The following is a 26,952-nucleotide window of genomic DNA, read 5'->3' on the forward strand; positions in this document are numbered from 1 at the left end:
ATACTGGTTTTCTAGCTGCAATATGGAGATGAAAAGAGAGCAATTCATAATAAAAATGTTATGTTTCAGTAATAGGTCCTTGGTCATGAAACCCCAGAGACCTGCTAGCTGAAATTCGTGAGGCTTCGACTCTGTATGCACCTCCACGCTAGCATTAGCATTAACACTGGCTCCAACCACAGTGTGCCTCAGGTGTGTTGTACTGGTGACTAACACACCACCAGGGATTCTTCCTCTAGTGACGCTGGTTTTCCAAAATAGAGAACAATTCTCAGTAAAGTCCACCTAATCAACATTCGGCTTTCTTCCCATTTACATTGGTCATGTTCTTGTAAAATTTAACCTATATTGATGGTGCAAATTTTTAAAAATAAATTTTATTTAATTTATATGAAGTTATTCTGATTTATGTTCTTAACTCTTATATCGCAGGAGGTCTGAACATTCTTAACCCACTCACTGCATGCCTGGGATATTCCTGCATTTCTCTGTAAACCTAAAATTCTCAAAAAAAAAAAAAAAAGAAAGAAAGAAACAACGAAAAACTTAAAAAATGAAGGGCATAGAAGCATGAAATGATACTGTATTTGGGCACCAGTGAACAACTCAGATCCTCCAGACAGCAAAATACAAAATAACTACTATTATAGATGAGGGAGAGGGCCAGCCAAGTACCTGCCAATAGCAGGGCTCCCCAACAGCTTTGCTCAGAGTGGGGGGTGCCACATTCTATAAAAAGAGGAGATGGCACAGGGGAGCGGGCAGGATGCAATTACTGAACTGGAACAAGACCAGGTCCTCATGGCTTCTCCTGCCACCTTTGGCAAATGTTCCTGGGAGTCTGAGAGCGCGGGCATGGCCCATCTCTCCTGTTGTACCGTGGGGAATATCTACTCCTTCTCTCTTGTAGGCTTTGCTCAAGGGCACAGTTGTCACCTGCTCTCAAAACAAAGATAAGGGGTATGATTTTCAAGGGCATTGTGCTACTGGCCCATGGGGAACCGCGGCAGTGTTCATGAGCCAGTTGGTTGTTATCTGTCTTCATTTGCTTCTCTTTACCCCTCTTCTTGTGTTCTATCCCACCTCTACCCCTCCTTTCTTTGTATTTCATTACAAAGAGGAATACATGGTCATTGTAGAGAGGAGCACAAAGAAGAAAATAGCATCATGTGCTTATCCTTGGCCCAAAGAGATCCACTATTAATGTATTGCGAATTGTGCTACATCAGGCCCAAATGCCTGGTGCTTCACTGGTGCTTTCTGTGTCATCCGGCCATCCAGTGCTCACAAGACTCGTTACCATGTGCAGCCATGTCTGTGCCTTTTCCTGTGCTACTCCATCATCTCTTTCTGCATGGCTGATCTTGCTCTAACCACTGAACTTTTGGCAGTTTTGCTGGTAACTTTCCTGCAGGTAGTAGACCCTTCTGCCCCAGTGGATAGTGCTGCTGCGCTGTGGGCTTTAGCGAGGAGATTAACACTGCTCCCCAAGTAACACTAGTTTCCAGGAGTTTATGCAGCCACTTCTACATGGAAGCTCAGACTGGCTGTACTTCTTCACAAGACTTTTTAAGGTTCAGGAATCCTGGAGAAATATGATACACAGTAGTTCTAACACATCTAGTTACAGTTCCTGATGCTTTCAGATCTTAGATTCCAGTCCTGTCGCCGAGGGAAGCCAGCTCACTCTGACCTCTAGGAGTGGCTGATGCAGACAGGTGGCTTAGCTCACAATGAAAAGAAAGCAGCTATGGCTAATTTAAGAAAAAAGGAAACCTTAAAAAAAATAATATTGGATAGCCACTGAATCCTTGAGATGGCTGGAGAACCAAACTTGGAAGGCACCTTCCCAAGAACAGTGACTCAAATGAGGCCACAGGGTTGGTCTGGACAGAAGCCACTCCTGTGTCTGCCTGGCACAAATAGTGCAGCTGGAGCAGGATGCTGCAGAAATGGAATATATTTGCACCATCGTACCAAACCCTGGAAGGGATGTCACTGTGGTCCTTGCCTATATATGTGACACCAGTGGTGTGTCCACTGCTTTAGCCAGCCTTTCCCACCAGGACGCTGCCACCTGGTGCTCTTCAGCTCTACCTCGATTTTTGGCAAATTTCTCCTTCCAGGTCTCCTCCCCATGCACAGGTGTCTAAGTCCTTTACTTTCTGTTCCAGGCACATAGGAAGATCCAGGACTCTAGAATAATTTGGAACCCACACTAGGGAAGAATTCTGCATCTAACCCTTTTCTTTTTGCCCTCTGGTCCTCCAGGCTGGAGGTTCTACCTGGGCCCTGTGAGACTCTAGGAAGTCAGTGTCTTTTCACCATCTTGTCCCTCCGGGCTGAGTGGCATTCTGCCTTCTCTCTTTCCATTCCTGGTCCAGTCTTATTTTGTCTCCAGAAAGGAAGAGGTGATTCTGCATACATGCTTCTGCAAACCTTTCCCCCTTTATTAGGGGCAGTCTTTAGGGGACCAATGAGAAAAATGAGGTGGGGGGAACACAGAGAAAACTATTGGATGAACACTTCATGATTCACATCTGCATCACAAGAGTGTGGTTCAAAGTCAGACTTACATCTTTATGGTTGAGGAAGTAGAATTTAGGTGCTTGTGTCATGTAACAAAGGAGGCTGCAGAAGTGAGTAGCTGGTATTTTTCAGCTTCTATGCTAGAGACAGTGCTCTGTCTTTACACCAGAGTAAAGAAGGGGCTTCAAACGATGAGCAGATAAGAAGAAAAATGATATCGTCTAAAGTGGTCGTACCATGCGGTGTCACTAGCACAGTTCCATCACAATATGATACTAGTGTAGCTTGGTGAACTATAATGGCATTGTTAATAGTCATTAACAGTAACTGCATGCTGCAGCTATTTTCTTTAGGAAATGTAGGGTCAGTTCAATTCAGTTTTCCAATTGTACCTCCAATGTGAGGTACACATCCGGAGGCCTGGGTGTCTTTTGTCTTTAGGGTATCAGTTTCTGGTCTTTTGCAAAGAAACTGTTTAAATAAAAGCGTATACTTTCTGCTAAACACTTTTTATGAATAATGTATTTTAAAACTATATATATATATATTAGGAGATTAACACTGTTTAATATATTGTCTGTTGTTATCTTCAAAGTAGTTGTTGGGATCACAAGACATAGGCATGAAAAAAATGATCAATCAAACAATGAAATCACAAACTTTTCTTTTTAATGAACTAACAGCGATTAGTAGTAAGTTATCTATCTTGAATATATAATATATATATGAATATACATATAATCTTTTCCTTTCTTTTCTCATTCTTCTATGCCAGTTGTTCTTTTTTTTTTATTTTAAAGATAGTAAAATCCAACAAAACAAGACAGAACAAGAGCCAATCAAAACAATGCAGCAAAATTGGTACAGAACTTTAAAGCAGGATACCAGGAAAACAACAGTAGTTACCATAGTATATCTTGTTATCTTCACAATAGTTGTCCATTTCATCAGGTATAGAAAAACCAAGCCAAAAACAAAACACAGTAAGACCAATCAAAACAGAATGTTGAATAAAGCAAAAACAATTAATCAGAACAAAGCAAAACTGGAGACAATATTGGCCTTCAAAGACAAGATAGAAGGAAATCCCCCATGCTATATTGTATACTGTCATCCTCCCAAGAGATGCTCAGACTGCTGGCCCTAGGCCTGCATAATCAACCAAACAATACAAGCATTTAATTGCTTTATGTACCTTAATTGCTATCAACTCAGCCTGTGCTCTAAATCATCTGATTACTTGGGGTGGAGGGGGCAACACACAGATGGTGTTTGATTCTCAGCCTGTGGTGTACTGGTAGGCTCACAGGATATGCCATCTGACTTTTGCTTCCCTGGAACCTGTGTAGCTTGCATGGCTTACCAGAAAGACTGGCTAGTTGAGTTCTTGGTTGGCCCCCGAGTCCCAGCATGACCAGTTCTTGTGAGACACTGACTTCTCTCTCCCTGGAACCTACATGACATCTGTTCTTTTCTTTTAAGCAATTTCTTTCCCATTCACAATATCCATTTACATTTTCTATCTTACTTACTCTTTCAGTTTTTTACACCAGGGAGACAATGAAATATTTACACATGTGAGTCTGATCTATTTCACTTATGTATATGGCCTCACGTTACATCCATTTACCTATAAAACCCTCAAGTTTATTCTTCTTTATAGCTGAGTAGTACTCCATTATATAAAAATACCACATCATTTTTATCCTTTCTGTGATTGATGGGGCTTGTATTTTTTCCAAGATTTAGCTATTATAAACTGAGTTGTTATAAATATGGATGTATATATATTGCTATGGCTAAAACTATATTTTTTTTTAATTATTATTTTTTTAAATTTTATTTAAGGAGAAAAGAAAAAAAAAAGCAGGGAAAGGGTACAAGTTATACAGATTTACAGAAAAAAAAATGAACAGTAGGAAATCACTAGTTAATGGATTACATATTGTCATCTTAGAAATAATTGTTCAAGTCACAAAATTAAAGCTTGTAAAGTGGACATTCCAACAATGATACTGCAAACAGTTCTGTTCAATGATCCAATAAAACTCTGTGATATCATTTTCTATCTTATACACTTAAATATACATGCAGTTATATAGTTTGGAGCACTTTCTTTTCCTCTCTTTTGTACCATGACTATTACACATTTTGGGTTTCATTGCTCCCACGGTTCTTATTACTTTTTTGGAAGAGAGTAAAACCAAATGTGACATAACAGAACAGAATCGGTCAAGTCAAAAGGGTGGACATAATAGATAATGTAAAAACATAATACAAGGTTATCAACAATGGTTACCATAATGCCTCCCGCTATCTCTAATAGAATTGCCTATATCGTTAGTTATAATACAATTGAACAAAACAGTAAAGAATAAAACCGACAAAACCAAAACATTGGAGACATTGTAGGTCTTCAAAAGTAGATAAAAGTCAACAAGAATGGGCGTCATAATGAATCTCATTATCTTCACAGCTGATGCCTAAACTTTCGAACCTGATACTATCCAGCAAAACAGAATAGGGGAACATCAGTTAAAAACCAGATGGTGAGAGTAATACAGGGCTTTAAATCAAGGTAATGAAAAGTCAAAGTGGGTTGCTATAATATATCCTGCTATTTTTTTCCTTTAATTAAAAGGATAAAGATAAAAAAGTAAATAATGGAGTGGAGATTGAGATAAAAGAGGGCATAACAGCAAAACAGCGCACATCAAAACATAACCATTTAAGCAGAATAGTGATTCACCACCAGATAATCCTAACCTAAAAGTAGTTACCATATTGTCTCTTTCTTTGAAATCCTTGAGTACAACTTCGTATACTGTAGCATTAAGTATATCAAAACAATGTAAAACCATTCAAGAGAATGACAGCATTACAGAGTATTTAGAATCGACTAACAGAAAATGAACAATGGTTTCTGTATAATCTCCTTGTCTTTACAAGGTTTTTGCTTATACTATCGTACATAATAAAATCCATTAAGATACAACCTATTTAGGCCATTGGAGACAGAAGGACAAAAGTTAGATGAGACTTCAAAACAAGATGATACTAAATCAGTATTACCTATTAAGATGTCATTTTCTCCAAAATAGCTGTTCCAATCATCCAATCTTCTCTGCCTCGTTTCTGTTGAGCTCTTTTTCTGTCAGTAGCTGTCAGTTTGTCTTCTTCATTTTGTTCTCTGCTCCATTCGTTGTGGCCTCTCTGCCATTATTTCTGGATTCTTTGTATTTTTCTTTTTTTAGAATATCCTGCAATACTCTCTGTAGAGTTGAATTGGTGGTTGCAAATTCCCCCAGTTCCTCTTTATCCTGGAAGCACCTTGTTTTTCCATCAATTTCCAGGGACAGTTGTGCAGGATATCTCAATCTTGGCTGGAGATTATTATCTTTCAAAGCTTGAATTATTTCCCCCCACGCTCTTCGTGATTTGATGGTTTGTGCAGAGAAATCTGCTGTAATTCTGATGGGTGTTCCCTTGTAAGTGGTCTGTTTCTTGTCTCTTACAGCTTTTAATATTCTGTTCTTGTATTGAATTTCTGGAATTTTTATTATTATATGCCTGGGTGTTGCTCTGTTTGGGTTGTAGGTAGCTGGGGTTTGTATGCCTCATACATCTGAGTATCTTTACCTTTTGCTAAATTAGGAAAATTCTCCTGGATTATTTCTGTGAGTAGCTTTTGTAGTTCACTTGTTTGTGTCCCTACTTCTTCTTTTATGTTCTTAATCCTTAAGTTATGGATCCTCTTATCATCTTCTTGTCTTTGTATTATTGCTGTTTGTTTCTTTGTTATTTTTAAGAAGTTTTTCATTTCATTCTCCCATATTACAAGTCTGCCCTCCAGTTCAGATAGTCTGTCCTTAGTTTCTTTCAAGCTGTTATGCCAGTCTTCTATAGACTTCTTAGTATCTTGGTAGTCCCTTTGAACCTGTTTCACGTATTCTATGCTTTCTCTGTTTTCTCCATCAAACAATTCTCCCCTTTTTTTCTGTTCTTCCATTCCACCGCCTGTTTTTTCTTGGGTGGTACTTAGCATTTCTCTAACTATTCTGCATACTTCTAGCTTCAGGTCGTTGATAACTTCATTCCTGAATTGGTCTATGAGGCTCTCTATATGGTGCCTTATGTATATTGGTGCGGTGTCTGCTATTGCCTGTTTCTCAGAATTGGGGGCCGAGGGGCCTTTCTTGTTGCTGCCTCTTCCCATGCTGCCTCTTCTTCTCTGTTCCTTATATATGCAAGCTTATATAAGAGGCCCAGCTTCTCTCCCAGTCAGCCACAGCCTGATCGTATTGCGCCAGTTAGGTGTTCCGGCTCACCGCTGCGCACCAGGGAGTTACGGACCAGGCAGCCTACGCGTCTCCCCTCCCGGCCACCGTCAGGCTCTGGGATCTGGGTTGGGACAGCCTACCAGGTCTGCCGGCAGCGTCACTCAGGCCAGGCACTTTTCACCAATCCCGCCCGAGAGGGGGATGTGTGGCTGGAGTCGCCACCGTGCCCTGCTCCCGCAGGACTGCTCGGGCCCAGAAAGTCCTCTGCTGGAGTCAAACTGTGGTAGAGTGTCAGTTTCTCTCACTCACCTCACCACAAGTCAGTGCACGCCTCTCTGCCGTTCGCAGACTTCCGTTCACAGAGCTTCTGCGCGTCTCTCTCCTTGCCGAGCCACTGTAGAGGCAGCCAGCCGCCGCGCGGCGGGAAACCCAAATCGTGGCTTACAATGGCGCGGGGTCCAGCCTCCACACCGAGGCTTTTCTGTTCCTGTTTTAGCACCAGGACTGCATTCCAAGTTGGTTTCTCTCAGCCCAGTTCGTTCCTGAGTCAGCAGAGCATATCTCCACCTGTTTATGTCTCCTTAGTCCGCACCATTCCTGGCTTCTGAGCCGAGTCTTTCAGAGAGCCTCCGATAGTTGCTGTTATCTGTCCGCCATGTTCTCCCGGAAGTCTAAAACTATATTTTAAAGAGGATCATTTTCTAAATAAAATATCTACCATGATGTAATTCCATCTAAGGATGGATTGTGTTTTACTACTTTATTTTTTGGAAGTTGTGGTCCCTGGAGTCACATAGCCTTGTGATACACATCCCTTCACATGCATAGTTAACTTAACAAATGGCAAAAACATACTTTCATCAATCTGTTAAACTCTGTTAAAGGAGTTGCATGTAATTTAACTCTTTTGAAAGGAAAAATGTACTAATTAACTAAAAACAGGGATATTTATTATGTGTGTTCAATAATCCAAATAGATTTCTGCCTACTCACTCTAATTCAATCCATTCTAATGATATTAAAAAGCAGTGCAACTTCCTAATAGCCATAGATGAATGGTAGATGAATAAACAGATGACTTACGTATTCACTTATTTGTCCATGACTCATGCACACTTGGAATTGGAAACTTCCTTGAGACATTTGTATGCAACTCAGGTGAGATTGAAGGAGGCCAAGGGTCTCGGGATGTGAAGGCATCCACCTGGGGAACTTTGTCAGGAGTAGAAAGCAGCCAGTGAATGCGAAGTCCAATTTCACTGGGGCTTCCTTGGTTTCCCTGTAAGCTTATTTCTCTCCACCATTAATCCTTAGTCTTGGATCATTTGCAACAAGTCCTTTACTACGATTGGGGAATCTTGAAGTATGGACCATGTGTAAGGACTGTGTGTAAATCAAAGAGTTCAATGACATCATCAGGTCCTCTTGGATTGCTCTCACACTTTTAACTTTTATGGAAAGTTATATGATTCTATATTTGCATGTGTAATTGTTTAATGCTTGTCTTACTTCCTCTAGTTCCATAACCTTGGTAGCCATTCAGAAGTTAGCGCAGTACCCAAGTAGGTGCATGATAAATGCTTATTGAATGAAAGAATAGAAAAATTGTGCAGCTCTACTTCATTCATAGCCTGGGAAATACCATGCTCAAGACATTTTCTCAAGTCATCCCATTTATGACTTACTTCATGACTTCCTACAAAGCTGTGTTGTCATCTAATCTGTTAGTAGTCCAAAAATTAATTCAAAGCTCTTTCTTCACTTTATTTCTGTCTCTGAAACAATTAGATACTAGCTTAGATGAGACGACTTCTTATACCTTCAGAAGAATTCTAGATTCAGATTCCTAAGCCATTGTTCCTTCTCTGCTTTCTATACCTCAAAATATTTTTCTCAATTAAGCTTTTATTCTTCCTAAAGATTTTATTTTGTCATGCTTCTCATTGTTTTCTTTATAGTTCACACATCTTTTCCTTATAAGATTTCTTCTTGCCTATTTCGTCATTCTTCATGGCTTTATGTAGATAAATATCTCTAGGTATTTACATTCAAAAGCATTCAGGGAGAGAGGGAAGAGGCTTCCCTCTATTGGGTAGAAGATTGCTTATCATTTGTCTAATAATAGTGGAGCATTTTATAGGTATTGATATAAATATGATGATCTTGGAGGCTTTCTTCAAATTTTATAATAGGCAAGATAAGCTAATGGAAAATGCACAACTATCTTCTACTTACCTTTATTCCTCAACATATGGAGTCATCTTACCTTTATCCCTCAACATAGGGAGTCATTCCAGACAACCTAGCAGGAGCTCAGAAATACCGTCCCTCCAAGTTATCTGTACCTGAGCATGAGGGTAGGTGGCACAAGACAGCTTCTCTTTCATACTTCCTCAGTATTCTTGGATGCTGGTCCCATGGGAACAGTCATATGGCAAGAGATGGATGGATGGATGGATAGGAAGGATGACAAAAAGTGTTCTTAGATAATCCACTGTGGAGCAAGTGAGTGTTTCACTGTACCCGTAGACTTTCCACCTGCACTGAAGCCCTGACTCTGCTCTCTACCCTACCCCCAGCCACCGTCCAACATCCTCATCTGTCCTAGATGGCTCAGCCCAGAGCCCACACTTCCTTAAAGGCTTTCACAATTCCTTACTTTCTTTTAGGAGGATCCCTTCTGCATCAGTGGCCTTCCCTACTGGAAGGAGAGCTGGCTGCACAGCAGAGGGTCTGGCTGCTTTTCTCCTTCATAGTGGAGTGAATAGAAATTCATTCTTAAAATGTTTTTATGGTGAGACCTGAAAGATCCAGAGGTGCTCCAGACCCAGACGTAACTGTTGGAAGCTGTATTTGTTCTACACAGATCTTGAATCCCTTATACTGAGCAGATTTGCAAGGCCAAACTCAAGCTGAGGGTCTTAGAATCTTCAGAACTCACTGAAATTGTGACTTAGGACTCCTACTTAGATGGGGTTGGGCGCATGAAGGATGGTAAGGCCATGGACCATGGGTCCTACTTAGGGATATGCTCTGGACCAAGTGGATGCTCGGGCTGGATGATGCTTTGAATGCCTGACAGCGAGACCCTCGGATGAAGTGATGCTAGTTGACAGCCAGTGTGACTGGCAAAGAAGGAGCAATGGTTTAGTGATCTGGATCTAGAATTCTTCCGAGGATGTAAGAAATCTTCTCATCTAACCTAGTATCTAACTATTTCAGAGACAGAAATAAAATAAAGAGCTTTGAATTAATTTTTAGACTGGCAACAGGTTAGATGAAAACACAACTTTATAGAAAGTCATGACAAAATAAGTCATAAACTGAGACTCCTGAGCTACATTCCAGAACAACAAGAATAGTATTCTTTTTCCTTCTTCTCTCCATGGTAATACATTTTATTACTGTGATGTCTATCTTTACTTTCACTGTTTACCTGGACAGGACACCATGGACAGCGTCCACAGAGCCTAGCTGAAAACTCAGCTGTTCCCTCCCTGCCTCTGGCCACTAGACTGTGTTGTGCTCATGGAGACCTTCTCTCTCTCCTCCCTGTACTCCATCTTCCTCCCTCTATATCTCTTGCAACTAGAATGGTGCCTATAGAAGTTCTTGCACATGCATATGCATATAGAAGTTCTTCATAGCCACATACTAAATGAGTTATGAATGAACTAGCTGAATTTTGAATGTAAAACCTTGTGTCCTGGTAGTGTATTATCTTCAAGTGTTAATAGCCACCAGCTTTCAAAGATTTTAATTACAGATATTCTGGAGTAGAACAGCTAACAGTTTCTATTATTTGTGAATGTTAATTTTTCTCTTCCCAGGACCTACATTGGCAGTCCAAAGATAAAATTGCTAGTTATATATATATATATATATATATATATATATATATATATATATATATCAGAATTTTTCTAAAATCATTGCAAGGTGAAACAGCAGAGCACTGAATTAGTCAGTCTGTTTTCTGTTGCACTGTGACCGAGAGCCAGAGGGCTATAACTCTCTCTCTCTCTCTCTCTTTTCATATTAATGTGATCCATTTGTTTATTCAGCTCTTGAGTAGGACATTTTCAGTAGTTTCCATGGAGACTTTACTGCACTATTCTCAGTAATGTGTGTTTAGAATGTCTCTACCAATGAATATTATAGGCAATGGGATTTAAAAACGGTTCCTAAGTTTATAGACTTGCTGGCGCTTCATGGTTATATGTTATGATTTTGAAACTATTAGTTATAAATGGACCTTATGGAAGAAATCTCTGAAGAAAACATAATAGTATAAGAAAATAACATCTGTCCTTTGTGAGACAGTTCCTATTATCTTTCCATTTTGAGAAATTAACTTCGGCTCAATTGCATTACCATGGTGACATGTTTGTATTTCAACAAAACCAAACTCAGCCATAAACTAGAGCTCTGCATATCTAGCTCCTGTCCTAGGGTTTTTATGGCAGTATCTTTGAATAAAATCTCTAACATCTTGGTTAAAAATCGCACCCCCAAAAAATATTTCCCAGCCAGACAAAACAATTTGACTAATATTTGAACATCTGGCTAATGTCAGAATTCTAAGAAAAAACATAAAGAAGAGTGAGTATCAGAGAAGAGGAAAAACAGAATGAAAAAATGGCTCACAGTGAAGAGAAATACATTTGCTCCCTAAAATAACATTGTGGAAGGAGACAAAAACAGGAAGGGATTTCTGCTCAGTGATAGTTGGATACGTGGTTGGCCTCTGAGGTCTGGAATTAGTAAACACATAGTGTTGTCCGAGTATACAGTCCTCTCTCAAAGGGGAGCTCCAAGAACTGGCTGTCCTACTGTTTGTGATGCTTATTTGCTCCTTGGAATAATTGCACATATAATTTTGACAAATAAACTCTAAATAAATGCTCCAGGAAATTCCTGTAATCATCCCCATTTAGACAGGGGTCCATAGTGTTGCGTGTTACTACTATTTGTATAAGGACATATCTGTCCTAAGCAAGACACGATAGGGTCTGAAATGCATAAGCATCCTGTTATTTCTGCCTTGTAGTGAGGTCAGATCAGACCTTCTCTTCTCAGAGAACAGTTTGGTTAGCCTAAGGACAGATGAGCTCTGGGCTCTCATAAGGCTTTCTTCTGGCTCCTCTGCTGACAGGTACAAAAGCAATATGATCTTGCCTAGCAACTCGTGGAAGGCCAGCTCTATTCATGAGTGGTGCGGAGCCAGATTGAGAATTGCAGACAGTGTAGCAGGCTTGGGGAGGCAGAGTGAACCAGGGCCCCTCTGCAGCTGGTACCCGACATCCCAGGCATTATCTGCAGTTCCTTGCACTTTCAAGAAGGAATATGAAAAGCGAGGGGGAAATGAAAGACAAATAAAAAAACTTCCCAGATTGTGAGCTGAGGGGGTCTGAGAGCCTAATCTGGAGTTGGCGGTAAAGAACCCAGGAAGAATGAGAATTTTTCCACCATTGAAAATGAGGTAATTGTACGAGATAATGTATCTAGGAAGGGAAAACAAACAGAAGCTTGACAAAGAGTATGTTACAGAAGAAATGAGGGTGCATTCCTCAGTAGCAAGAGAGATATTAAATCTACATTTAAGCTAAGATGTGAACTTTATATTAAAATGCATGTTAATCACTGTGCACTGCACTGTTTACCCACACTCTTAAACAACCCTATAAGGCTGGTTGTCTTATCTCCATTTTATTGAAGATGAAACTCTTATGCAAAGAGGTTTGTTTTTTTTTTTCTTTTTTTTTGAGACAGGGTCTCACTATGTGGTACAACCTGTCCTTGAACTCACTTGTGTAGCCCAGGCTGGCCTTGAACTCACTGTGGTCCTCCCAGTACTCAGTCTCCCGAGTACTGGGATCACAGGTGCATGCCACCAGTCCTGGAAGTCACTCAGTTCTTTATCAGTGGGCACGAGATGTGTCTGCGCTTTGCCTCTGGGTTCTTCCACGCTGCCTTACACCAGGGTGAAGTTGTAGGATAAATGGGGGAGGAGACCTGAAGGACACTATGTGATGTGTGAGGTGGTTTGTGGTTCTGCAGTGAAAGCTACCTTCAGCTGAGGCAGCTGTTTTATTTTGTTTTTATCTCAAGAGTGGAAAAGGATGAGTATCCAGAATAACAGATATGTATTGCTAAAGCCTTACATTTATGCCTTTTCTTTTTTATAATGAAATATGGGTGTACACACACTTTCATATACCAACAAACACCTAAGCATATGCATGTGTACAATGTGGGTGCACACACACACACACTACTTATTTCTGAACTTCCTAAAATACCTCAAATAATTAAGTGCTCCCAGGAACTCACAGGGGAAACGTTTGCTTGCTGATGCACTCTGCAGTAGACAATGCAATTAAGACACCGTCATGTGGCCTCTACTACCGGCTACCTTCTCTTCCACCAAACTCAGTCCTGGCCCTCCTGATCTTCCCTTTGCCCGTCTCAGGCAGCCTAGGCATGTCTCCAGCTCCCCACATACTTGCAGCCCTTCTTTGCTAACCTCAACCTCATTTAGATTGCAAATGCATTCACATTCTAATTTATGACTTAACAAGTGTCTCACAAACATTTGATTCACTTTAATTTCATTATGCATCTGAGGAGGACAGTTTATAGAGGGGGAGATGGTGTTCCCGTTGCCAGCAATTAGATTCACTTAATGATCTACGGCGAAGTCTTCTTTTTGGCTTTGGACTTTTGTTGCATGTCTGTGAACAAAACCTAGCTAATAAGTTCCTAGATTCTCAGAGGGTCTCAACTGCCCCCAGAATGTCCTCTCCTATTACCTAGCACAGTAATTCATGAAATGAGCAAGATATTTCCTATGATTTGCAGGTGGTTAACCTTGTCACAACAATTTCATGTGTGGAAAATGGTTGGTATTTTCATGTGACATTTTAGCAATGTCAATTGAAGGCAGTTTTTTCTGATGACTTTTCTGAGAACGAGGAAGGGGCAATAGAAAGGCACAGGTCAAATTATTTTTCTCTTTTTCTATTTTATAGACTGAGCACCCTCTGAGAAGTCAGAGCATATGACTCCTTTTTTATATTTCTATGCCTTTTCTCAGACAGACCACCCAATGAGTGTTTTTTATTATCAGTCTCCTTCCTCAGAAGGGGCACAGGAAGGCCTGCTCTTCATTGGAAGTGAGTCTGGTGTCTTGTGTTAGGGAAAGACAACTTTGAGCTGGTACATTGTTGAATAACTTGGAAAACTGTTTTCATCATTAAGCACAGGCCTGAGAAGTAATTACATCAGAATTCTAATCTTGGCTCTGCCCCTAATTAGCAGTATCATTTTATCCAGGTCCCTTAACCCCTCTTGGCTTCTGTTTTGCAGAAGTAAAATTAAATATATGCGAGAGCACAGTCCTCTCTGTGTGCTTTGAGATTCTTTGCCTTCTGATATACCAACAGGCAATGAATAGAAAGCAACTTGCATGGTAAAGGTTCTCTGTACTGATTATCTCCAGTGTGGTGTGCTGTGCCAAAACCCAATGTGGGCCACGTAGATAGTATTACACATTTATTTCTTCTATTCTGCTAGTGTATGGAGTCAGGGACTCCTGATGACAATCTCCAGTGCCAATGCTGGAGAAGACCTGAATTTTTATTGCTTAGAGGCAGTGCAGAGGGGTGGTCTCCAGTGCATCAGTGAAGCTTACCAATGATGCCAATTACCCTGGCATGGTTTCTTTGCCCCAATATCTAATTCTCATGCTTCATACATTTTTACTAACTAGCTGCTAACTCTCTGGAAGCTGGTGTGAGATGAAGCTCCTACTACTGTTTTAGACAGTGACTCTGTTGTGGGTAAGGCAGCCAATGAACATCACCACTACAGCATTGAATTAAACAAGCGTGCTTAAAAACAAAAGTGTGTTACAAATGTACAGCTTCTGCGATGGGAAGGATTGTGCAGAAACACATCAATGCCTGGGTACAGCCTGTCACTGGAGTGTCACATGGGAGTGGCCGTGTTTTTCTTTTCATCCACATACCTCAGCCTGGCTCAGGTCATCTCCCCCCCCCCCCCCCCCGCCGTTCTTTGATGCAAGAGAAATTGAATACAAATCTATCACTGTCATTGTAAAAAGAGCATCAGACTTCTGCCCCACCCCCACCATGGAGGATGGGTAGTGGTACATGAAAAATGACCACAAGTCTTTTCGGAAATAATTGTATTTGTACTGTTGAAGAGCTCAGAAAATGTATTTGTGCCACAGTCAGAACTGTACAAGGTTCAAAGGATGAGCCAAGTTTTAACTTGGGGGAGCCGGAGAACCCTTTTAGCTACCTGAAAATTCTGTGCATTTTTCTAGGAAAGATTTTGCAGCTTTTACCAGATTTCTACCAAACAACTTAAGACTAAAGACATATGAAATACCACAGAGAGCACGCTCTTCTGCGCATTTGTCTTTTGATTCAGACTTGCCTATTGATCTTTATCCTTTGTTCTTTCTAGAAAAAGCAAGTGAGCCAGACCAAGATCCGAGTCATCTCGACCATCCTGTTCATTCTGGCTGGCTGCATCGTGTTTGTGACAATCCCTGCTGTTATTTTCAAATACATTGAGGGATGGACAGCTTTGGAGTCTATTTATTTTGTGGTAGTCACTTTGACCACAGTGGGTTTTGGTGATTTTGTAGCAGGTAAGCACTTTGGGCATCCCAGTCACTAGGAACCTGGTGGGGAAGATCATCGGTTGGCTGAATTTTTCCAAATTACCATACTTGTGGAAGAAATATATGAAAATGCCTCATAATTGTTGCTGCTACTCATTTTAGGCTCATATCAGACCCCTTGTTCTGTGTGATATCAACAGCAGCAGGTTTATTTCTGCCATGAAAAGAAAGCCAGCCCTTTCCTCTCAGGATGTTTGAAATCCTTATTGTTCTATGAATTATGCAAGAGCAAAGTAAACTTCTCACTGAACCACAGACTTTTTAAACATGCTAAGGCTCATAAAACCCATATTAGCAAAAGGCAAGCATGAAACTCTGGAAAAGTCAGCACAGAGGTAGGCTCACAGGCACCTGCCGTTAAGCTTTCTAAAGCTGAACTGAGAAGTCGTTGTCCCTGAAAAACTCCTGTGTATTCCTGGATGTAGGATTAATTAAAAACCTATTCTCAGAAAGCCTGGGGTTGGGACTCTACCATTCTTTTCTTGCTCACAATCCTCAGCCATTTCTGATTAATTGTCTCAGCTGTGGAGGGAAACCACACAGATAAACTAAGCAAAGTAAGAGAAACACTTATAAATTTCTTCAGGCTAATTCCTTAGTGTCGTCTGTATCTGGCCCATGGGAAAACTCAGCTGAGACTCCACTCAAAGGTAAATACCTGTCATAGCAGATGGGAGTTTAGAACTATTTACCAGAACTTTGAATATCCCAAAGCATAATACACAAAAGGGAAAACATGAACTTCACAGTCCCAGGCACCCACACTTCTTTAACGCCCTTACTTGCCCGTGAATTCGGAGCCACATTTCCTTTGTTTCTGGAGTCCAGAGTCTCTTATCGCTCTCAGTACTGATCACAACTAGCCCAGACCCTTTTAAGTTCCAGTTTCCAGGACTACATTGACCATTTGGAGAACGCTTTTTTTGAAAGAAGAGAGGTTCACTACTTCCTGTTTAAAAAATGTAGTCATCTCCAAATATCACGGAGGACTGGCTGCAGGCCTCCCAGATCCTAAAACTGACACATGCTCAAGCCCTTTATATAAAATGGTACAGCATTTTCCTATAGTCTATGCATTCCCTTCCATATACTTAAATCATCTTTGGATTCCTGTTAGTACTTAAAAGTGTTAATGCTATGAAATGTCAATAGTTGTTATCCCGTACTGTTTTTAGGGAATAATGACATGAGAAAGATGCTGCGTATCACATGCTGTTTTTTTTTTTTTCCAAATTATTTTTTGCTGTGGCTTTGGTCTGAATCAATGGATGCAGAAGCCATGGGTACAGGTGATGGTCCATTCCTTAAGCGTGAGAGGGCAGGTTGCCCAGTTGTTAAAACGAGACACACATCTAAGAGTTGGTGGTTGGTTACTGTGATCTGACATGGTATCAACGCTACTAGAAATATAATCAGAGCATTGATCGCACAGGATCGACGGCTGTTTATTTTGTAGCAGACCCAATTTGGGACAGCGTAATAACAGTGCTGCGTTTTCCAACCCTGACTGGGAGCACACCGGAGCTTCTTCCTGGTCCAGACTGGCTGCGGCTAAGGGAGGCCCAGAGGACTCACTGTGCTGTTCACTAGCGCACCCTAGCGGCAGTCTTGGTTGAGTGATCGCGATTTAGAAAAATGATCCTAACTTTGACAGCTCAGGGGAGTAAACTACAGCGTCCTCTGGCCTAGCCTAGAACGTGAACCTCAAAAACCATGTTGTAATGTTGAATGAATCAAATTATATCCTAGTGAAAGCTACTTAGTTGCCTCGGGGAAAAACTGAAGGCTGCTAAACCAAACCAAAGGGGACTTGACACAGGGTCCTATCGCACTGTTTGAAATTCCAACTTTAGTAAGTAAAGCAGCTGTCCCGGCCTCATGGGCCCATCTCAAAGTGGGTGTGGGCACGCTGAGAAGAGGCACAGGTCCCAGTGTCTGTCGAGTTGGCTCCTTCAGGTACAAGGAGTGCTAGGCCACCATGTGGCTTCAGTGGTGCTAGATGTGGTTACAATCAAGAGCCACTTAGGAAGTCTGGGAGTTGCTCGTCACCTGATGCCCTAATTGCCAATGCATGGCTAGGGGCAGCCACCTTGGAGGGGTCCTACCTCACCTCACTGGGGAGCAATGTCTCCTATAGCGAACGCAAGGCTGACATCCATTATGGTGCTGGGCTTCCTGACCTTTTCAGGAGAGTGAGGAGGGCTTGGAGGCTACATGTCAGGACTGCTCTCAGCAGGCCTTGCACGAAGGCTAGAATAAGTAGGCTAATTATTTGGAATAAATGACCAGTCTTTTCAGAGGAAAAGCCAGTCAATAGCATCGTGCAACTGACCAATTTGGTTTGATGGATTTTTACTGTAATCCTTATTTATAGAATAAAGGAATTGGACTAGTTGGCCTCAGAGGTCCCTTTTAGTTCTAGCTCATGCCAATTCTAATTACTCAGCCTAATTGACCCTTAGGATTAACATCATGCACACACCATCCCTCAGTTGCATTAAATAACTAAATCAGTGGGTCCGACTCCTGGTCTTGTCATCATGCTTAAGTTTACTTCTGTGCATCCACTCATCTCTGGGCAAACGCCCGTGAGCTTCAAATGGAAATGGTTCCAGGAGTTCCAAACTATGAGGGATGATGTAATGATATTTGATTTTTTTTTATTAAAATAAATTCGGAGAAGATTAAGGAGAAAAGGACAATTTTCATCTGTGGCACATCAATAGGAGACCTCGCATTTGTCACTGATGCTCAGTTGAGAATGAGTGGGTCAAGCTGACCACAGCATTTTCCTGTTACAGGTGTTAAGGTTCATGATCAAGAATCAGAGACACTGAGGCTCAAGACAGCTTCCTATAGGGAGGGACCCATCTCTTTTTTGGCTTGTCCACCAGTCTCTGTTGTGTCTTGTGTCCACCAGGCCAACAGCTGAGTGTTGGGTGACAGTGGAGTGACGTCTCTGGGAAACATTTGCTCTTCAGGGAGCTTACCCTAGACCGTGGTTAAAGTAATGCTTGTTGTTTACAGGAGGAAATGCCGGCATTAATTACCGGGAGTGGTATAAACCTCTAGTGTGGTTTTGGATCCTTGTTGGCCTTGCCTACTTTGCAGCTGTCCTCAGTATGATTGGAGACTGGCTGCGAGTTCTATCCAAAAAGACAAAAGAAGAGGTAAGACCCCTTCTGTACTCTGCGGTTGTTCCTGACCCCAGATTAGCCTGTCTGTGTTCTGTGGGCTGGAGAGCTTCTGACTCAGGCCGGGTTCCCATGGCTTCTTCATGCTGAATCTTTGCCTGAAACCCAAGTGGAATGGAATAGGAATTATTTCTAGAATGAAAAAAAAAAGCATAGCAATAGTAAGTAAAGGCTGATGATTGCTGAGGGAGCTGTGCATTTACCCTTTAGCAAATATGTGGGGAGCTTAGAGGTCTCAGAAGGAATCCAGGGACACTGCCCTGTCCCCAGATCTTAGGGTCTGAGAGGAAACACCACGAGTCTTTCTCTATTCAATGTGAGGCCGAGGCCATCAAACAGTGGCCAGCCACAAGGAAGTGGACACAAGGGGTCCCTTTCATCTATAGCCTCCATTTCCCCATCTGCTGCCAGATCCACACAGATAAATTTAGACCTACGGCCAAGGCACATGGTCTGTATGCTCTCACATAAATTTGTGTGAGAATCTACATGAAGATGAGAAAAAAAAATCTAAGAAGGAAAGATCGTTTCATAATTAAAAAATTCATATTCTTTTAGGAAGACAAGAAAAGAAATAACAAAGTGGGAGGGCAGTGGAAAGGGATAGAAAGTTAAAGAAAGGAACAGAGCGACAGCTCCTCTAAAGGCAGCTGTTCATTCTTTGTAGGACAAATTTGCTGAAAGGGTGATTTCCCTTATCATTCCTGGGCCTACATGTTTATTTTCTTGTGTTGTCAATGCAGTATCCAATCTGATTCTCAAGATCAGCCATAACAAAAGAGAGGGGAAGAGCATAAACAGTGATTTTTCTGAATGCAAAAATTTGAGCCAATCATATCCATAGGGAAGCGTGGACTTGGATTGTTTACCCTCTTGATTAAAAGCCAAGAAACTTGGTGCTGATCTTCAGGGTAGGCTTCACTTGCTAAGAATGTATGTTCTGTGGCCTTTGGCAGAATCTGCTTTGTCCCTGTACCTGACAGGGGATTGTGGTCACCAGGTGTCCTGGAGCATCTCCATCAGCCAGGGGAAGCCCCATGTCACATAGTCATAGCTTGGCCCAGGCATAAGGTAACAGTGGTTCCAATTTGCCCAGGACTCAGGGAGGTTCCTAGGAGGTTCCAGGAGGTTTATACTTTAAAACTGAAAGTGTCAGCCACACTGGGACAGCTTGGTCACTGCACCCAGATGGAGAGATCGGAAGGACAGGGAAAGGCCAAAGGCTTGCTGAGCGGCTGCTTTGCGCCTCGGGTGGTGGAGTTGGGTCCATTTCCTTATCTTATGTTGTGATGAAGAGTTGAGCGAGACATGATTGCCTAGTTTATGTGGAAGGAAGGAGGCCATATCCTTTGTAAAAACAGTGTAGACAAAGCTGGAGCCCCAAATACTGATCTCTTGTCCAGAGCTCTGTCTACCTCTCTCTAGCCACCACCGTCTCCCAGTCCCAAGTGTTCTTTGGGTCTCCCTGCACATCTGCCTCCTTGAGTCACATTGACCACTAGCTAGTCTAAGGCGGGTGTCTGAGTGGAAATACTGCCCCTATCCCCGGATGCCTGCTCCTTACCCCCAGAGGCAGCCGCCCCTTCGGGACCCCTGGGGATTGTGGGTGCTGGGAGGTGGCAGCCAGAGGAGAGCTTTTCAGTGTGCTGCTGCTGTTCCACTCCTGGCCAGGTTGGTGAGATCAAGGCCCACGCGGCAGAGTGGAAGGCCAATGTGACGGCCGAGTTCCGGGAGACCAGGAGGCGGCTCAGCGTGGAGATCCACGATAAGCTGCAGCGGGCGGCCACCATCCGCAGCATGGAGCGCCGACGACTGGGCCTGGACCAGAGAGCCCACTCGCTGGACATGCTGTCCCCCGAGAAGCGTTCCGTCTTCGCTGCGCTGGACACAGGCCGCTTCAAGGCCTCATCCCAGGAGAGCATCAACAACCGACCCAACAACCTGCGCCTTAAGGGGTCAGAGCAGCTCAACAAACATGGGCAGGGCGCCTCCGAGGACAACATCATCAACAAGTTTGGGTCCACTTCCAGGCTCACCAAGAGGAAAAACAAAGACCTCAAAAAGAGCCTGCCCGAGGACGTGCAGAAAATCTACAAGACCTTCCGGAATTACTCCCTGGATGAAGAGAAGAAGGAGGAGGAGACTGAAAAGATGTGTAACTCGGACGACTCCAGCACAGCCATGCTGACCGAGTGCATCCAGCAGCATGCGGAAATGGAGAACGGAATGGTCCCCACGGACACCAAAGACAGCGAGCTAGAGAACAACTCATTACTCGAAGACAGAAACTAAATGTTAAGGATGTTGGATGAGGACTAAGCGTTGTGTGGTCTTTTATTTTTATTTTTTAAATATTCACACTGAGACATGTGCCTTAAACAGACTTCTTGTTAGTCCAAAATTACATAGCATTGAAGAATATATTTCACTGTGCCATAAATGACTGAAAGCTTGCTCTGCCAAAATGAATCAAAGAACAAGAACTTCGTTTCAAACAGCAGCTGCAGGACACGCAGGGAGCATTCGCACACGTAGCAGGTTGGGGTCGCACACGTGAAGGGGGTTCCCCCAGCGATGCTGCACCACTGCGCAGTGTCACTGGGCATGGCATGCAGACGAGGGCCACTATCCCTTAGACCAGCCTCTGAAGGGAACAGGTGTGTCGGAGTTTCATTTCCTGAAGCTGCCGCCACCCGGGAGGCCGGGGGCCTGTTTGCAGGTGAACTGGTCACTGTAACTAGGTTTAGAGCTGACATTTTGGCATGTGCTCTGAACTTGAATTTTGACACACTCTGTTCAGTGCATAACACTCTTTCTGAGCTCCAAGTGAATGTTTGTGGGATCTGAGAGCACCTGGAGTTTTTGTTGGAAGCAGATCAGAGCACATATATTAAAAGGTGCAATTTGCTTTTCTCATTACAAAAGAAACAATCACAAACACATCACACTGTGGATATCACCTTAACCACTGACAGAAGCCTACTGAGTTGTGTCTTTCTCACAGGGCCAGAGATTCCAAGGGAACATGCGAGCGTTGGGGAAAAGCCAACCCTCAAGGGCTTGCATGGTTAAAGGCCAATCATGCATTTTTATCAGTGGGTGTGATGGTGGAAATAAACTTGATTCTGAAAGGTCCATTTCACTTTTCTATTGAAACTTAAATTATAACTCATTTTGATAAGAGGGGGAACAATACCAAAACTATTGCCTTGCATGATGCCAGTGGCTTGCTGTTCTGTCTAGCTGATTCTAAACTTTTATAAAAACAGCCATCCTGCATTTTTGAGACATACCAAGAAGGACCATGGCATCTTTCCATCTCAGGGCTTTCCGTCCCTTTGGGTGTCTTGGGTAGATATAGTCATGAGATCCAAACTTGCTATTTCCAAACAAAAGCAAAATTAATCCCTCAATCAACTCCTGTAAAATGGAAATGTGTTGCTTGTAGCTTAAGTGCCGTTAATGTCATTTACAAGACAATACTTAAAAAAGACATATTTATGATATTTTATTTTGCTTTTATGTTTGGCTGTTCTTTCCTCACACCTGCTCCTCACTACAGTTGGAACAGTCCTGTGACTGATTGTTGCAAGGCAAACAATAACCAACAGGCGATAATTAGAATATTTGGGGAAGGAAAGAGGGAGAATGGCTAGTCCTAGGTTTTGAGAGGGGATTTTCAGTGGACTTCATCAGAAAAGGAAAAAAGAATAGCAGGCCATTATTCATGTGTGTTCCTGTTTTTATCCTAATTGGCTGGCTATCACATTGGTTCATAGTTAGCGATTTGGGCCGCACACTTAAACGTTTGCACCTGGCGATACCAGGGATTGCTGATTATGGTCCTCCCACCTTTTGGGGATTTCGTGGGATTTCATCCACGCAGTGGATTTACCAAAAGATCACAATTCCAGAAACCACCCAGTGCTTTCTGCCTTTCAGGGGAAAATCATGCCCACTGCATCCTTGACCATTTTGTATCACAAAGACCTATCCGTGCTTACTTCCCCCAAAATAACAGCACTCCATTGCCTGTCCCCAAGTCTTTAGGCTCAAGTTAAGATTCTGCATTGCTTTAGAGAAAGATCCAAATCAGAATCCCTGTGATGAGGCCTTTCCTGTCCAGAGTAGGCTTCGGTTTACTCCGTCACCCGGCTTGAGCTATGGCTCACTGGTGACATCCAGTGTTCACATAACAGACACTGGGAACTGATGTATATGCAGGCATGGACAGTGGTTTTTACTATGGGTATCATTCCAGCTTGACCCAAAGATTTTAAGGAACTGGTAGATAAGTGATATTTTCCTGATTAAACTTTTGGATCGCATTCATTTAGGTTTCCACCCTATGGTACATTGGTACCTCTTTATCGTAATGTGTTAAAATTGCAGGCCGTACAGCTGGATCTGGCAAAAAAGGTTCCCTGGTATTTATCCAGTGCTTTCTGTCAATGAGGCATTGGATTAGGCACCTTATAGGTGTCTGCTCACTGAATGCTCACAACACTACTGGGGAAATATTTGCAAATCTATTATGTAGATGATAACACTGAGGCTCAGGGAAGCTGAGTCACTTATCTAATGGCACACAGCAAGAAAGTATTAGAGCTGGTATTCAAAGTATGACCAAAGTCTGCTTTCAACTTTGTTACAGCGTCTGTGTCGTGCACCCTTGTGAGTGTGTGAGTGCATGTGTATGTGTGCACAAGTGTCTTTCGAGCTTCATAGACACCGTTTACAGAGGGGATGGAGAAGACATGGAAGAATCTTTACAGCGGGCAGGAGGTCTTTGTGTAAACATAGCTTAAAGACCTCTACTGTGCATGGTTTTAGTTTTGTTTTGGGGAATGCTGCATATGGCACTTTTTTTGTATAATCAAGAAAACACCCTTTGAGAGCACTCTTTTGCACTTTACTTGCTTACCTTGCAGGAATTTCACATTCAGCAGGACTAAAACAGTTCAGAGAGCACTGAGCTGGATATTCTACCAAATGGAACAGGTGCATGTGTTGGTATGTGCATAGAAGCTTCCCCAAAGAGTCAAATTACAGTAATACAGAGTCGAGAATAGCCTTGGGTTGGGAGTGCAGAAATCTTTGATACAACCTCTTCCCTGAGCACAATGGAAAAAACTGAGGAGGAACAGCAGATTGGATTCCTTTTCATGTGTACAAATTAATATTTGAGGGTTCAGCTGTTTTGATTACTTGAATGCTACTTTTTAAAAGACGGGGCCAAATAGCTTGCAGAACATACATGGTAAGGCAAAGTTGCTGCATATTCTACATGCATTGTACAATCCTCCCCGCACACTCTGCATTCCCGCCCAACTGAAAATCTGGAATGAACATTGTGGTGTTGCACACAGAAAGAGCACACCTTCAGTGTCTTCTGTGAGTGGCGTCCTTTGTTTTATCCTGTGGTTGGATGCAGAATTTTATTTTCAAAGTATATCTGGAGGTTTACTAGTGAGAGCCAAGGGACAGTTTGGAGAAATAAATACAGCTCATTGCCCAAACCTAATCCAGTATCCAACAGTGATTCCAGAGAGCATATTTTGAGCAGAGTTGTATAGTGTGTGTGTGTGTGTGTGTATGTGTGTGTGTACATGCATGTGTGGGGTATCCTGTAGTGATTCCATCAATCCATCATATTTTGAGTAGCGCTGTATAGTGTGTGTGTGTGTGTGTGTGTGTGTGTGGCCTCTATAGCATATGATTGAGGTAACTGGGGCTACTGTCTGCTTTCCTAGCCACAGCCTGTGGTTGTGGTTGTGGGCACATTAGTTCCTTGTACCTCATGTGCACATTAAGGGAGTTGAGCACAGATAATCATCAAGGGTCCTTTTAGTTCTGCAGTCCTCTGGTGAAGCATTACCCAGCCCATGAGCTAATTACATTTATTAAGAAATTTATAAGTTGGATGTGTGCATACTGATTAATGATCCTACCCATTTTAGGGTGAGAGGTTGGTTTCCTTTGTTTTCTGGGTGGTTAATGGAGACCAGAGGTATTTGGGAGACTAGCTTCCTAATTAGGATCATGCCTAGTGTAGGCTGTCTCTTAGATTCTCCCTTATAACTCTTGGCACTCTGTCACCTGGAGGCTTGTGTTATGTGGGCATTTTGCATTTTTTTGCATGGTATTAACACAAGTTAAAGAATTTTAGGCAATTGCTATTTACAGTCAGTTGTACTACAAGTTCCCTTTGATTACTTTATGAATTTATGCATCTCCTGCTCTTCCTCTCATATTCACACACCCGCAGGAAATGACTGCTCTGGGTTCTATGGAGACCATTTCATGTTGAAAGCCCTGGTGTGCTAATCTTTGGCTACTGCCCCCTTGCCTCCCTCTCAAGATGATTTCACTTCCTAGTTAAGTCAGGGCTGCACATCTATTTGTATGCTTGATTTGGGGGATTAGTGAGAATATGGCAAGGATTTAAGAAGGGCAGGTTTTGACTCAGTAGACTGCAAAGGAATGTGAACCATCCGATGTGTACCATGGTTTCTGAGCCACAGGAAAACAAACAAGCCTGTAGAGAGCCTCTTTAAAGGAACAACAAAAGAACATGCTGGTATTATGTTTCGTCTCTACTTTCTGCATCCTAATAATGTTCCAGGTGGAGATAATTCTTCCTCACTGTTATGATGTGGTTGTGTGCAAATACAGTAGCTGAAAGAGTGGAGGAAGCTTCTAGTGATACAGTGTAGATGTGAGTTAGTAATGACTTTAAAATGGGAAAATGTAACTCTAAAACAAGCTAACTTTAATTTGGTATCGTGCTCTGTTAATTCTACATATAGGAACTAAAATAGCACACTAGTCCCATGGACCTTACATAAAGCCCTGCACTCTGTCTTTGTGTGGACTTCACCCACCCACTCATGCTCCTTGTAAACCGTGGCCCTCCCACAGTGGTCTGTGGGTCTCATCACATCAACATAGTGGCAATGAGGAGACATAGGTGATGTCTCTGATTTTACTGAAAGTAGTGCCTGAGACTAGGAATATCCTCTGCGTTCTTTTTTCTTAAGTAAAAGAAATCTCAAAACAGTTCCCTGGGCATTAACAATTCCTTGAGTGGACACCTGCCCCAACTACATAGCAGACCTGTACTGCGGAGGGTAACTTCACATCTGTTTCTTGAATGGATAGCTGCAGTGGTGCCTAGAAGTGATATGCAAACCACCCCACATGCCAGTTTCCAGCCCGATCCCCATCCCAGATTTGCAGGCAGTGGACCCCATGATGATGATGATAAACCCATTTGTGGAGGTGTTTTACCTATTTTTCTCTTTGTAGGATTTCATGGTGCTTTAATAAAAGGCATTTTACAGATACTACTGTGTGTGGGGGGATTTCGTAATGTTCTTAGGAAAAGTACAAAAGCAAATTTGCTTGTAACATTTCAATATGCTGTGCTGCTATTGTCTTTATTTGATGATGTAATTTTTTTTGATGATGGAAAAATTGCAACAAAGACCTTCTGGAAGACCCAATCTAATGTCTCTCCTGTTTGCCTTTCTTTTGTGGGGCCAGCATGGTTCATTGTGGCTGGATGGGCGCTCTGCTCAGGACAGGTCTTCCCCAGCTTGCCCTCATGCCTGATGTTCATCAGTGCAGAGCTGTGAAACTCAAGTCTTCTTCTTATGAAGGGGAATCTTCAATAACCCAGTGTGACTGTGACACACTTTTACTTTCCTGTTTTTACTGCATCCTCTCTGCATGCTTTTGGGGTTGGTCAACATACATCACATTTACTAGGTGAAAAACTAAGTTTGGGTATTGTGACAGACAGTAGAATGGACTACTTTTTGGGTGTGGACATTTTAATCTGTATTTTATTTTGCCCTTGGAATATTATATCCCTCAGTCACAGGATTATTAGGCATAGGATGAGATAAAATGGTGACCATTTCTGAGTGCCTGTTATATATACTAGGTACTCTGGTAGGCAGGTTACAAACATCCTACCTTAGCCTTCACAGAGAGTAAATAGGTAAGTTGAACATCTTCATGTTTTAAGTGAAGGTTTTGATACCTAGAGAAAATAAGAGATTTCCAACTCAGGTTAATCAGCCTCAGACCTGGACCTTGCAATAAGGTCATGTATCATGGGATATGGGCTTTGATACTTTTTCAGTAAAGTGATGTGGTTCCTGTCTATGTTTCCTCTTTTAATTGCAAAAGGGTACATTCTTGGCTATGGGATGGAATGAAGGCAATGGGA

General features: G+C 42.2%; 1 protein-coding gene across 2 annotated transcripts in view; it reads left to right on the forward strand.

Annotated features, from left to right (window-relative positions):
* Kcnk10 (potassium two pore domain channel subfamily K member 10) overlaps positions 1–26,221 on the forward strand; it is a 137,905-nt gene extending 111,684 nt beyond the window's left edge. For both annotated transcript variants that reach the window (XM_063241577.1, XM_063241576.1), the window contains exons 5-7: positions 15,303–15,489; positions 18,550–18,692; positions 20,388–26,221. In XM_063241577.1, the coding sequence (XP_063097647.1) occupies positions 15,303–15,489; positions 18,550–18,692; positions 20,388–21,008 (951 nt within the window). In that variant the 3' untranslated portion in view covers positions 21,009–26,221. The remainder of the gene's footprint in view (positions 1–15,302; positions 15,490–18,549; positions 18,693–20,387) is intronic.
* The last annotated feature ends 731 nt before the right edge of the window (positions 26,222–26,952 follow it).

The sequence above is a fragment of the Cavia porcellus genome, unplaced genomic scaffold, assembly GCF_034190915.1.
Source record: "Cavia porcellus strain 051 isolate PalLab524CR breed Dunkin Hartley unplaced genomic scaffold, mCavPor4.1 scaffold_31, whole genome shotgun sequence".
NCBI classification, from domain to species: domain Eukaryota; kingdom Metazoa; phylum Chordata; class Mammalia; order Rodentia; family Caviidae; genus Cavia; species Cavia porcellus.